This window comes from Oncorhynchus nerka, linkage group LG6 (assembly GCF_034236695.1).
Source record: "Oncorhynchus nerka isolate Pitt River linkage group LG6, Oner_Uvic_2.0, whole genome shotgun sequence".
Taxonomy (NCBI): domain Eukaryota; kingdom Metazoa; phylum Chordata; class Actinopteri; order Salmoniformes; family Salmonidae; genus Oncorhynchus; species Oncorhynchus nerka.
The window spans coordinates 40684708-40699653 of NC_088401.1; the positions used below are offsets into that span (position 1 = coordinate 40684708).

The 14946-nt window shown below is 44.6% G+C and overlaps 1 protein-coding gene across 3 annotated transcripts in view; it reads right to left on the reverse strand.

Annotated features, from left to right (window-relative positions):
- Positions 1 to 945: 945 nt before the first annotated feature.
- Positions 946 to 14946, reverse strand: part of LOC115130443 (zinc finger protein 438-like) — a 104020-nt gene continuing 90019 nt past the window's right edge. For all 3 annotated transcript variants that reach the window (XM_029661598.2, XM_029661597.2, XM_065019561.1), the window contains 2 exons: positions 6470 to 8329; positions 946 to 6274 (listed from right to left, as the gene is read on the reverse strand). In XM_029661598.2, coding sequence (XP_029517458.1) covers positions 5671 to 6274; positions 6470 to 8289 — 2424 coding nt within the window. In that variant the 5' untranslated portion in view covers positions 8290 to 8329 and the 3' untranslated portion in view covers positions 946 to 5670. The remainder of the gene's footprint in view (positions 6275 to 6469; positions 8330 to 14946) is intronic.

Below are 14946 nucleotides of genomic sequence, written 5' to 3' on the forward strand. Positions count from 1 at the left end.
TAGGCCTTTGGTCTCTGCGTTATTAATGTTGTCAGGTTTGTCCCGAGCACCTGCAATCATACCAGAGTTCACCTCTGACCCTTAAACCTAGGACATGTTCCTCTTAAAACAATTAGGGCCGAGGGCCCACATTCCACACGGCAGTGAAGAAAGTACTAACGGAGAAGGTATCACACAAGTTCATGGAGAGAGTAATGTCCTTTCTCCATTAGAAGGACCAAGAAGAAACCAGCCCTGGAGGAAGTCCGTGTTGGTTCCTAGAACTAAGCGGTCCATCCATTGCGATGTAAACAAGTTTCCGTTGCAGTTCCACCTGGCTCCTCTTCGAAGGGGAGAATAGTAAGAGAGCAGGAGAGGTAGACAGAGAGAAACTTCAGATGTTTGATCATTCCCGTCCATTAAATATGAATCCATCAGGAAGCATATGACTGTTGTTTTGATTCACATCTCATTCATGCACACAACCTCTTACTCTTCTACATCTCAGCCTCAATAGGAAGTCTTCTGGAAAAAGGCTCCATGATTGTGATATGTAGCAAGAAGCCACTTGATTCTTCGTAGTTAGATGGTGAGGTGTGTGCCTGTGTGGGCAAAACAAGAGTATAGATTCCCCTCCCCCAAACACACAGTCATTCAATCATTGGGAGATTGGATGAGGTTGCAGTACGAAGATGCCCTCTGTCAGACAGATAGGTATTGAGGCATGATGTAGGCGCTTGATAACCCCTCTGGCAACCCTAGTTAACGTGGTCCAGACACACACACACACCTCCGACTCAGACCCCAAACACCTTGATGCTCAGTGCTGACTGCACACGGTGTCACTCAATGAATCCCTTTCCAAGCATCTCTTCTAATGCATGCACACAGACATTCCAACGGTGTGTGTGTGTGTATGTGCGTAAAAGTCATAAAAGGAAAATAAATAGAAAATCTAACATAAGCATGGATTCATCCTCCAACTTTATTGTTACGTACAACAGGGTTGGTTCTACAGTTACCTGAGCAGGATAAACATACTATTACTGGAAATAAATATGAATTTATTTATTATCTTGTTAGATATCATCACACAGTTCTCGTCATCTTCAATAAAGCATACGTTTGTATCATTCTGAGAAAGGTAAGGTTTTCAGGTTCACTAACAGCTACGACCACAAACACTTTCAGCCAAGTTTTGACAGTCACGATTTTGTGAAACAGACATATTAGCTATGTGATTACTTTCACACCATTGATTTGTTTGTGCTGCAAGACACTGTGCCAGACACAAGCAAAGAGAGCTATGCTCAGCTTAAGTTGCCGGTTTGACGATAATAAACAAATTCCTTTCTAGTTAGTTTCCTCCATTAGAACAAAGCAGCATATTCACTATATATTCTATGCAAATATATATTCTCAATATACTGTATCTATACATAGCTATACATATATATATATAATCTAACTATAGAAGTCTATATTCAATATGTATATATAGAATTTGGTAGGGTTTTAAAACATTCAAGGTACATTCACTTACCATGTGATTTCTTTTCATACGAAAAAAGGTTACACAGTCTGACAAATGTTTAAACCACATCTACCATCCCTCTACAAGTCAATCTCCCAACCAAGAAACACAACATTGAACATCCCCCATCATAAGAAGCAAACAGAAGAGAAAACAGGCTTTTCTGCTCAGTTTCCAATGACCAATCATAGCATTAAGAAAATGTACATTAAAGTTTGCTTCAGTCTAGTATTCACACCCTTTTCCCACATTTTGTTGAGTTACAGCCCGAATTTAAAATTGATTAAATGGAGATGTTTTGTCAGCGGCTTACACACAATACCCAATAATGTCAAAGTGGAATTATGTTTTGAAATTAATTCAAAATGAAAAGTGGAAATGTCTCGAGTCAATAAGTATACAACCCATTTGTTATGGCAAGCCAAAATAAGTTCAGGAGTACAAATGTGCTTATCAACAAAGTCACATAAGTTGCATGGATTCTGTTTGCAGTAATAGTGTTTAACATTATTTTTGAAAGCATTAATGGAATATCCGTTTGGGCATTACACTTCGGATGGTGTGTATTCATTTCCATAAAGTGCATTAATTACACTTTGGACGGGTGTAGAGGAAAGGTACCGCTCAGGGATTTCACCATGAGGCCAATGGTGACTAAAGCATTTAAGGAGTTTATTGGCTGTGATATGGGAAAACTTGAGGATGGATCGACACCATTGTAGTTATTTATTACTTTATTTAACCTTTATTTAACTAGGCAAGTCAGTTACAGTGCCTTGCAAACGTATTAACCCCCCCATGGCGTTTTTCCTATTTTGTTTCATTACAACCTGTAATGTAAAATGATTTTTATTTGGATTTCATGTAATGGACATTGGTGATAGTCACCAATAGTCCACATTGGTGACGTGAAATGAAAAAAATTACTTGTTTCAGAAAAAAAACAGAAAAGTGGTTAGTGCATACAGTCAGTTGAAGTTGGAAGTTTACATACACTTAGGTTGGAGTCATTAAAACTCATTTATCAACCACTCCAAAAATGTCTTGTTAACAAACTATAGTTTTGGCAAGTCGGTTAGGACATCTACTTTGTGCATGACACAAGTAATTTTTCAAACAATTGTTTACAGATTATTTCACTGTTTCACAATTCCAGTGGGTCAGAAGTTCACATACACTAAGTTGACTGTGCCTTTAAACAGCTTAGAAAATACCAGAAAATGATGTCATGGCTTTAGAAGCTTCCGATTAGGCTAATTGACATCATTGAGTCAATTGGAGGTGTACCTGTGGATGTATTTCAAGGCCTACCTTCAAACTCAGTGCCTCTTTGCTTGACATCATGAGAAAATCAAAAGAAATCAGCCAAAATTGTAGATCTCCACAAGTCTGGTTCAACCTTGCGAGCAATTTTCAAACGCCTGGAGGTACAACGTTCATCTGTACAAACAATAGTACGCAAGTATAAACACCATGGGACCATGCAGCCGTCATAACGCTCAGGAAGGAGACTCATTCAGTCTCCTGGAGATGAATATACTTTGGTGCGAAAAGTGCAAATCAATCCTAGAACAAAAGCAAGGGTCCTTGTGAAGATGCTGGAGGAAACAGGTACAAACGTATCTATATCCACAGTAAAAACGAGTCCTATATCGACATCACCTGAAAGACCGCTCAGCAAGGAAGAAGCCACTGCTCCAAAACCGCCATAAAAAAGACATACTACGGTTTGCAACTGCACATGGGGACAAAGATCGTACTTTTTGGAGAATTGTTATGTTTGGAGGAAAAAGGGGGAGGCTTGCAAGCCGAAGAACACCATCCCAACCGTGAAGCACGGGGGTGGCAGCATCATGTTGTGGGGGTGCTTTGATGCAGGAGGGTCTGGTGCCCTTCACAAAATAGATGGCATCATGAGGCATGAAAATTATGTGGATATATTGAAGCAACATCTCAAGACAGCAGTCAGGAAGTTAAAGCTTGGTTGCAAATGGATCTTCCAAACTGACAATGACCCCAAGCATACTTCCAAAGTTGTGGAAAAATGGCTTAAGGACGACAAAGTCAAGGTATTGGAGTGGCCATCACAAAGCCCTGACCTCAATTCCATATACATTTTGAGGGCAGAACTGAAAAAGCGTGTGAGCAGGTTTGTAGGAGGCCTACAAACCTGACTCAGTTACACCAGCTGTCAGGAGGAATGGGCCAAAATTCACCCAACTTATTGTAGGAAGGTTGTGGAACATTTGAACCAAGTTCAACAATTAAAAGGCAATGCTACCAAATACGAATTGAGTGTATGTAAACTTTGACCCACTGGGAAAGTGAAGAAAGAAATAAAAGCTGAAATAAATCACTTTACTATTATTCTGACATTTCACATTCTTAAAATAAAGTGGCGATCCTAACTGACCTACGACAGGGAATTTTTACTAGGATTAAATGTCAGGAATTGTGAAAAACTGAGTTTAAATGTATTTGGCTAAGATGTATGTACACTTCTGACTTCAACTGAATGTATTCACCCTTTGCTATGAAGCCCCTAAATAAGATCTGGTGCAACCAATTACCCTCCGAAGTCACAATTAGTTAAATAAAGTCCACCTGTGTGCAATCTAAGTGTCATATGAGCTGTCACATGATCTCAGTATATATACACACACCTGTTCTGAAAGGCCCAGAGTCAATAACACCACTAAGCAAGGGGAACCACCAAGCAAGCCGCACCATGAAGACGAGGAGCTCTCCAAACATATATTTAATCCATTTGGAATTCAGGCTGAAACAACAAAATGTGTAATAAGTCAAGGGATATGAATACTTTCTGAAGGCTCTATAAAAAGTTATATTTTTGAAGACATACCGACAGTTGTATTTTGTTGTACACAGACCTCAAGTGCACCAATTCCACAGGTTTATACTGAATAATAGTTGGCAGCATTAGTTCAACATTTATGTAAAGTCTTTAATGTAATAGTAACAAATTGAGCTAGTTTTGTCAGTAGTCAATCAATCACCCTTTCCATTACCACAGAGTACACAAACAAATATATATAATAATATATCATCTGTTTATGAGTCCTTTATTGATTATTAGCCAGAAATAAATAAGGTTCTCAATCTATTTTCAGATGGTCTCAGATGTTTCAGTCAGGTGCTGGTGTACTGAGAAGGTTTTCCTCTAGGTCAAAATAGCTAGACATATACCATGTACCGTACTCATATACCATTTACCGTACTCATTTCACTGAGGGCAGAGTGGCTGCGGGTTTTCGCTCCTCCCGTGTACTTGATTAATTAAAGTCACTAATTAGGGCTTAATTGAAGGAAAAAACTAAAACCTGCAGACACAAGGCCCAACATTGAATGAGTTTGACACAAGGTCTATAATTAGTTTTCAACCAAAAAGTACTTTCAAATTACTCACGTCATTTAACAAACAGTTTCACTGTGTCTATGGCCAATAATGTATGTAAATTTAAAAAAAATAAAATAAAATACACAATACAAAAAAAACCTATCCTTTCCATTTTATTAAACAAAATATTAAAACACACAACTCAAAACCTAAACACAAAATCAGAACTAACAAAAAACAGTGTAGTCCATAAAATACCATATAATAATTACTAATCTATCAAGAGGATTCTCAAACAAACTAACCTGTGCTATAACTGACCTCTGTACGGCCTAATACCATTTACACACTACTGAGCTGAGCTGCACTGTACTGCACTGGCCTGGTTAGGAGGTTAGGCATCCACCATTCCATAGTTGCTGGAACTGTGGGGCAAAGGACCATTTGAAAATAAAATGTCCCCACTGTATGTTTGGGGTCAGCTCGATAGTGTAGAAATGGAATAACTGTGTGTGTTTGAGAGCAGCCCACTGTGCAAGATGGGCTCAGACAGACACAGACAGTGAGTGCGGTGCGTTCTAGGTTGTCTTTATTGCAGTCAGGCTGCCCCAATTATTAGCTCTCACAATGCCTGGAGATGTTTAACATCGGAAACCATGTTAATATGGTATAGCAATCTTCTGATGCACTGTTTGGAACCGTCGCTTCATTAGAAGCTAAAAATAATCAGCAAAGTCAATCTTCTGAGATGTGCAACGTGACTGCAATGGAAACGACCTGAAACGTGTCCAGTGCCATGTTAATGTGGGCTGTGAGAGGGCAAGTCCATCTCCCTGTCCCCTGAGTAGGCGCTGAGGGCCTCCCAGAGTACCTGGGTCTCCTCACAGTGGTGGTGGACCGCCCAGTGCTCCATCACCTCCTCCTTACTGTCCAGGACCTGGCTGCACAGCACACAGTTAAACACTGAGCCCTGCCCGAGGACCCCTCTCCCTCCCCGGGCTGAGCGGCCGGTCAGCTCCCCCTCTCCATTCCCATCGTCCTCTGTCCCCCCCTGGTGGTGGGAGAGGATATGACGCTTCAGCTTGGAGAAGGAGAAGAACTCTTCGTCACAGCTCCCACAGCGGACTAGGTTCCTCTTCTCATTGAGCTGGCGCCAGTAGTGCGCGGCGTGTTTCACCAGCTCGTCCTCGGCCTCCCGGCCCCCTTGGAGTGCCCCTCCCAGCCCGCCAGCCCCGTCCCGCAGGCGCACCTGCACCTCCTCCCCGTGCACGTAGAGCAGGTGCAGCTTCATGTCGGCGAAGGTGGGGGTGATGGCCTGACAGCGACCACACTTGATCTGGAGCTCCACCGGGTCCTCGCGCTCCTCCTGGCCCTGCTCGTCCCCCTGGTCTGGAGACATCGCCCTGGAGACACATACAAGATGGAGACAGACATGATGGAAGGAAGAACTGTGTTGTTTTATGAAAATTGGCGAGAAGCTAACAATATCCTAAGAAATGTATCAAACTCACAGTGACCAAAAGTCAAGAGTCCTATTGAGGAGACAAGTATATCAGTATGTAAGTACTATTTATAATTCTGAAAATGTAGGTAGTCACCCCTCCACAGGCACATCGTCTTCATGTTGGCTGATGGATGGCTCCACAGTCAGGATAACCTTATGCACCTCCCTCAGATGGCTGAAGTACACGCCCACGTAGCCAAATGCCTTCTCACAGAACTCACAGCGAAGTGTCCGGCGTGGTCGGCCCTCTGAGTGGTGCAGCTTCATGTGAGTGCTGAGCGAGCCGGAATGGGCATAGGCCTTACGACACACTGGACAGACGTAAGGCCTACTGTTGGTGTGGCTGTTCATATGGCTCTGCAAGTGGTGTTTGAACTGGAAGCAGCGGCTGCAGGTGGGGCAGTGGTGGAGGGGCCGGCTACTACCCAGGTAGACCCTTTGAGAGGAACTACCCCCTCTCAGGTGAAGCGTGGTAGAGGCTGACTGGGGCTGGCGAGGACCAGGCTCCAGGACCTTGGCAGAGAGTCGGTGCTGTATGAGGAGCTCTGGTTCCAGGCTGTCAGAGGAGGTGAGGGAGGGCAGGCTGACCAGCTGGGGAACTGTCTCCATCAGCAGCATGTGGTGAGGCTTGGGTCTGATGCTGCGGTACTTCTTAGAGATGTCCACCTCCCTCTGCTGCGAGATGACAGCCAAAGGAGAAGGCTTATCTGGAACCCTCCTCCGAAAGAATGACAAGGATCTCTTCTTCCTTGCCTCAAAGGCCAGAATATCCTCCATTGTCTTCCTCTTCCTCCCCCTCTTCTTGCCGGGTGGTTTCTGCATCTGAAGTGTTCCCAGCAGCGACAGGGTGCCAGTGGTCTTGGCCTGAGGCTGGCTCTGCAGCAGGGAGTTTGGCATGTGGTTCTGACAGAGGGCCTCTGCAGTCTCTGGGGTCTTGGACTGGGGATCAGAGGGATACGGGGTAAGGCCGGGCAAGCCAGGCTGGCTGGGGAAAGCCTTCTTGGGGGACATGGCGTTGAGGTTGAGTTTGGTGGCTGGTATGAGGGTGCTTTTCATGTTCGAGTAGGGCAGGATGGGCAACTTGCCTTTGGGTGGGGAGGGTATAATCTGGACAGCTTTGCTGAAGATGGCTGGAGAGAGGACAGTGATGCTGCTACTAGCTGGCTGTGGATGGGGCTGTTGGGCTACAGGCTTGGGTTGGCATGGCCTAATGCCAACCTTAATGTTGCTCTCTTCCTGTGGCAGTTTGACTGGGGAGCTTTTAGTAAAACCACCAGATGGGTATTGGAGGTTCTGCAGCATGCTGGTGACGGGGCCCGCGCCGGGGGCAGGAGTAGACATGTGGTTGATGGTGGTGTCCACCACTGCTACTTGCTCCAGTGGAGACCCAGAGTAGAGCACAGCGTTATCCGGGAGCAGGGCTGTGAGGGCTGAGATCTCAGAGGAGGCTGTGGAGTCGATCAGTATGACCTGTTTTGATGGCTCCTCCTTGGGTTCCGGAGATGACAACTTCTTTTTTACCGCCGCTATTGACCTTTGTGGCCGGGTTGTCACGGCAGTGGGTGTGGCTAATTTGACCTTCTCCGGGGTGCTCTTGGCCCTCATTGGCTGATATCTGGGGATGGGCAGCTTCAGGTTCTTCTGGATTGTCTGTTGCTGCGGCTGTTGTTGCTGTGGAGATTGAGGGGATACGGAGGGCGGCAGGGCCACTAGAGAGAAGGTCCCCTCCTGTCCTGCCACCTGCATCAGGGCATAGTTCTGGGCCGGGACCAGGATGGATTTAGGGCTGACGGCTGCAGAGGCTGCCTCTGGGAGGGCAGAGGGGTGCTGGCAGGACAGGACGGCGGTCGGGGAGGGAACTACCGCTGCTGGGGCCTTGGGGGCGATGCTTCTGAACTGGAGGCTCTTCATCATCTAGCCTGGCATGGAGGTCTAGACCCAGACCTGTCTTAGTCTGTCAACAGAACAACAACAATAGTGAAGTTCGAGAGCTATTCCCAACAACAACAACAAGGGCAGTTAAAGAAGTATTCCAACAAAACATTGTAGAAAGTTTTGGCCACAGACCCTACTGATTGCATGCCATCATCTGGCATAGAGGTTTACATTTGTTTGTCAATACAACAATACTGATTGAGATACCAACGTAATATCCTGCCATATTTTTGGTCACAGACCCCAACTATTATGTTCTTAGCAGGAGGGTTAACCTTAGTGTTCTTAATGGTGTCGTTACAAAGTGGTTAACAGTCTGAGATGTGAGACACAGGTAGCATCCGAAATGGCACCCTAATCCCTATACGAGTGCACTACATTTGACCAGGACCCATTTGGGATACATCCTGAGATGAAAGACAGCAGGCACTGACATGAACATTTCTAAAGCTTCCACAAGAAGACTACTATCCTGTGGTTCTTCCTGCACACACACACACAAACATCCCCCCCCACACGCACACTACCCCCAGGCACAGACAAAGTGCCCCCTTTGATTTGAGCCCATCGTGCAGCCTAGTTACCGCTGTGGCTCGGCGGGGTGCTCCCTGTACCCCCCTCCTCCCTCGTACCCCCTGTACTTCCTGGAAGGATCAGTCAGTAGAGCGTGAAAGCTGCCCAAGGGCAGGACAGACAGGAGCTTTACCACCACATCAAGAGGGGTTACCTCTGTGTGTGTGTGTGTGTATTACCTCTGTTAATCACTGCCCATTCTCTCTAGACCAGCAGTAGTAAAGCCTAGCTGTGGGGCTAAAACAGCCTTACTCACAAAGCCCCACATTCTGAAATCCTAATGCCCCATATCGACAAATGATATTTCGCAGTACAACACCAGGGATTAGGCTTTAAAGTCAGCAGTTTACAGTAATTTTGGATGTCGAACATCGAAAAGCCTAGGATGGGTTGAGTAAGGAGGAGCCCGGGTAAATGATTGACTACTTTATAAAAGGTGTAGAATGGTCATAAACTTCATCTGAGCTACTTTATCAACTCTAGTAGGCATGTGTAGGCCTATACTGAAGCTTAAAACAAATTCTAAGCAAATATCCACATACATGTGTTTGAAAATAAAGATTACAGCAGAATTTTTCAAATGAACGTGAATGTAAACAGATGATTTTGACAGGATTTGAATATTCACATTTTTTTTTATCCGACTTTCAATACCAATACCAGTCTTATCGTGGGCCTGTGTCCAAGTTGTGTGCATGATACCTGTCAGATTCAGAAAAAAACACCAGGATCTAAATGTACATAAAAGGTAGCTACTCGCACATTGCTACACCTATCCAATCTAACAACTTTCAAAGGATTTAGGCTGAACCAATGCTTGCATTCATTTTAAAAATAGGGGAAAAGGATATAAACCCACATTGTTCAAAACCTGGAAGTATTTCAGTGTGAGAGCAGATTATTTATACAGTGTCCACACAGCATCTTAACTCCATACAACTGGAAATAATTCCCTCTCTGTTTGGACAGTTGATTCCAATTCAACTGTGAGTTTGGCCATTTGGCCAGGCATTCAGTCAACAGAGGAGAGTACAGCGGTAGGATATCTAGAATGCTCCCAAGACTTGAAGGGGGCATGGATGGTGTGTGTGTGTGTGTGCATGTTTGGCACTGACAGGCTACCCAGGAGGTTCCTCCCATCAACTCAGAGTTTACAGTTGAACCCCAAGAGGGAAAGGGAGGGAAGAAAGAAAGGGAGGGAGTGTATTATGCAGCCGCGCTGAAGCCAAGCAACCAACCACAGGCAGCGTTAGGCCGGCGTGTGGGGCTGCTGTCGGCTTAAGTCAGACTGATGACTTCTCACGGGAAAGACTGGGTGAGAACAAAGACAGAATGACGAGAGAAAAAACTAAAGAGAGTGAGAAAAATGAGTAGACACTAAGTGTCCAGTGGTCTGATCTGATGAGAATTGATAGCAGTGTAGCACTGCAGCTGGTGTGCTATAACTGAGGAGTAGCTGCACCTATGCTCCTAGAGTGTGTCCCAAACAGCTCCCTATTCCTTATATAGTGCACTACTTTTGACCAGAGCCTTATGGACCCTGGTCAAAAGTAGCCATTTGAGACGCAGTCCTAGTCTCCAGAGGTGGTATGCTGCTCCAGTAAAACACACCAGATAACCTCCCAGACTGTACTTCCTGTGGCAGCCCTAGTGGTGGGGAAGGAGACAGACAGAAGGAGTGGTGTTGAAGACTATAGCCTCAGGCTAGCTACATCCTGTCATCTAGTCAGAGTGTATTTAAACCACAAATTCCAGATCAAGATCAAAATCCTAGAACTGCCATCTCTCTCCTCTTCTAGTTGTTGCTTTGCACCCTGCTCCTCACGGCTTCAAAAAATACCACCCCCCCTACCCATCTCCCTCCTCTGTCCATCATGTATCTCTCTCGTTCCTTCTCCTCCTCTGCCGTTCTTCAGGCCCCTCCTCCTCCTGCTGCTTCCCTCTCTCTTGTTTAGGGATTCTCCTCTCAATGTGCGTTCCTATCTGCATAATGATGATGCCAACATCCTTCCCTCACTCCTCCCCCCTTTAGCCACATGTCGACCTGCTCTGGCGCGAGGGGCCTCGCTGTTGAGGCCCCAGTGTCAATCACATTATAGCTCCACAGCAGATGAAATAAAGCGAGCAAGCAAGAACAAAATAAATGAAAAGATAGGAAGAGATTGACAAAGAGAAAGGTTGTGAATGTGTAGTAAACCGCTGTAACCCATAGGCCAAGGGGGTAGTAGTACAGTGGTGTATTTTGCATTGTGGGTGGTGGTATAGTAGCATATTAGGGCCGGCCTCCCCAACACACCTGCGACTGATGATCATGATACAAGTACAGCAGGGAGCAGCAGCAGAGACACACAGGGTTGGCCCAGTGGCAAACTAGTAGGGTTAACTGGAGCGAGAGAGCATGATGAGAGAGGAGAACGGGTGAGAGGAGGAGGGGATAGGACGATTTCTGACTGCTCCTCCCAACCTGGACTCATATCAGACAGCTACATTGTTGTTGTTATTGGAGTAGAGAGCATTTTGATTGGCTGAGCACACAGACAAGGAGGAGAGCACCATTAATACAGGGCAGGCTAGCGTCATATGACATAAGTATGAGCAGTGTGGCTCTAAACGTAAAACAAATATGGCAGAAATCAATTTCTTTGTATGTGATAATATGAGTCTATACGGTTTCAATTAACGTCAATATACTAGTGTTGTATTTAATGAGCTTTCTACATGTACATCATATTCTCTGTCTTTTGCAGTAGAGACGTCTTTACCCAAGCCTCAAAAGGCACAAAGACACTTAATCTGGTGCAGGCTTCAAACCGCCAGCCACTCTAATCTACAATGGTTCAGGGGTCAGGGATGGGTTGAGGACGGACGACGGGTTTCTCTGGCAGTAGAGGGGGGAGGGAGTCAGAAAGAGAGTGAGACCAGTAAACTATGGCTGTCCGAGCCAGGCCTTCCCAGCGTCAGCCAGAAGGCCAAGAGGTGAAAGGTGAGGTCTGGTGTTTACGTTAACAGTCAGGTCACCAGGGTTACGGTAGGGCTAGGGCATTGCTTTGGCCGGACCGGTGGGACAGTTCACGGACATATCCATCCGTGTGGAATGGAATGTGCTGAAGAGGCCGGATTGATCGGATGGATACAATCCAGCGGTCAATGGGTCATGCTGCAGCCAGACAGACATAGGCGATGTTCCAAATGGCACCCTTTTCCCTAAATAGTGCACTACTTTTATACCAGAGCCCTGGTCAAAAGTAGTGCACTATTTAGGGAAAAGGGTGTCATTTGAGACACAGCCAGACAAAGAGAGCAGCCAGTAGCCCAAATAATTCACTGACCGACCGCTGATCTGATGTCTCCCTGATTGGTTTACATGTGGGAACTTAGGCTTATAATTGGTTGTAATGACAACCCAGTTACGAACGGTCATATCAAGTCCAATGTTGTGGTCTAGGAGCAGTGGTCATGCACTGCCCCTCTCTCTCCACTGTTGTGGCCTTTGGTCAGATTAAGGTTTTGGCCCTTACTTTGTCTGGCTCCAGACTGGTCATGGCTCTGTCCCACAAACAGTACAATATATTATGGAGAATTAAATGAATGGAGTTGTGAGAATTCCATCTTCATCGATTTCAAAAAGACAGCCGGTAAGCAGGGGCAGCATGTGCCGAGTGTCTCAGAGCAAGAGTGCTGACTTAGGATCAGTTTGTCCTTTTAGACCAAATCCTACTCTGAGATGGTTGATACAGCCCAGGGTTTCCGTCAGGAAAACTGGGTGCCGGATAACGTGACCGGGAAGATTTTAATTTACCGGACCAATATACCCAATTAGGTCGTCCACCCACGGTGCTCAGAATGACAGAAATCACATTTAGATGATGGTAATTAATCTTAACAAAAACATTCAACTCCTGTATTGAAGCAGTCAATAAAACATAACTTTCAAACATTCGCCCAAATGCAATTTGCACCACTCTAAACAGCACGCCTGAGGAGAGCAGTTCCATGTGACAGAGATTAAAATCTTTAGAAAAGTAGAAAGAGGGAATCTAAAGATGTGCCTTCAGCTTCTGGACGATGAAAGAAAGTTGATATGAAAACCAATAGAACAGGAGAGCTGGTTTCAATGGTATATGAGGAAGTCTTTATAAAATAATAGCCTCCACGTTCCTATGGTCGGATTTTGCCTAGGCTACTTTGAAGCAAGGTAAGACATGACTCAATGTGATGTAAAACATTCCGGTTTCAAACAATGTTTTCAAAATGCATACTGCCTTCAGTTCTCATTGCAAAGTGGTGGGTGATGCGCTGATAGCCTGCCTACCATTGCCCATGCACTTGAATGGCAAATGGGAGGCATGCCTCAATTACCATTTGAGAAAAAAAAAAAAATAGCAGCGCTTTTTAATCCTGAAAATCAAACTGTTCAAAATGAGCTGAGAAGCTGAAGCAGCAGAGTGATAAAAAGTCTCTGTATGCTGTGCTTATGCGATAAATACGATTAACGATTCAAGAAAATACACACGTTCCAATTTAATGATTTTTTGGGATGCAAATTAACCTATAAAAGGATAAGCATGACAGGAAAACGTATTTCAATCAATAAATACAAATCATTATTTTGCAATGGGATTGATAGTCAAAAGAAAACCCCGATACAGCCCAAGATAGAGCTGTGCTTGTATCGTCTCAGTCCGTGGAATAAAGAGAGAGGAGGCTTGTTTTTCTTCTCAGATTTTTTTGTAGTTACAAATCCATCAAGAAACCTGGTGCTTCACATTGAGTTAGAACAGAAACTTCAAACAGCAGGACAGAGAGACAGACCCTATATAGCCCCCCCCCCCCCACACACAGGGGGACAAACACCTACCTGGAGGTGACAGCATTCCCTCCTCCATATGCCCCCCAAGACACAACTACGACAACACAACCAACAAAAACGGGTCACAACTCCTGCAGCTCTGTCGGACGCTGGGTATGTATATAGTCAATGGTAGGCTTCGAGGGGACTCCTATGGTAGGTACACCTATAGCTAATATCTTGGCAGTAGTACTGTAGACTACTTTATCACTGACATCAACCCAGTCTCTTAGAGCGTTCACAGTCAGTCCACTGACACCACTACTTGAACATAGCTATGCTCAATCATGAGGCATCAAAGCCTAGACAAAAGGTTTCACTGTAATAGTGAAGGTGTAAACTTGGCAGTAGAAAACCTAAAACAATGTATTTGACCTCAGATTCCATATCAAATCTAAGAAAATTAAAAACAATGACAATTGGTTTGATGAAAAATGCAAAAACCTAAGAAAGAAATTGAGAAACCTATCCAACCAAAAACATATGATGAATCACTAAAGCAATACAGAAATAAACTACGGGGGAAAAAAAGGATCAGCTCAATGTAATTGAAGAATCCATCTTATCCAAAAAAATTGGAAACTCGAAACAAACAACACAAAGAATTATCTATCGAAACCAGAGATGCATAAACCACTTCGCCCATCTTTTACAAATAAATCTTTTGTCACATACAGGTTTAGCAGATGTTATTGCGGGTATAGCAAAATGCTTATAAAAAACGAAATACTGCAAAGTTTCCTAAGAGCTAGAAGTACGGCAACCCTCTCTGTCAGCGCCATTTCATCGTTTGGCTCTATAACAAATAACAAACAGCATAAACATATACATGATCAAATACAAATCTTAGAATCAACTATTAAAGACTACCACAACCCACTGGATTCTCCAATTACATTGAATACAAAATACAAACCCTCCAACTCAAAAAGGCCTGTGGGGTTGATGGTATCACTAAATGAAATTATAAAATATACAGACCACAAATTCCAAATTGGCTATACTTAAACATTTTAACATCATCCTCAGCTCTGGCATTTCCCCCAATATTTGGAACCAAGGTCTGATCACCCCAATCCACAAAAGTGGAGACAAATTTGACACGGCTGAAGGTGGAGGATGGAGGGGGGTCTGGAATGGAGTGCCAGGGGGAGGGGAGAGTGGGAAGGGCGAGCACAGCAGCAGTCAGCCCAGTGGAGGCCAGGCCAACCTCC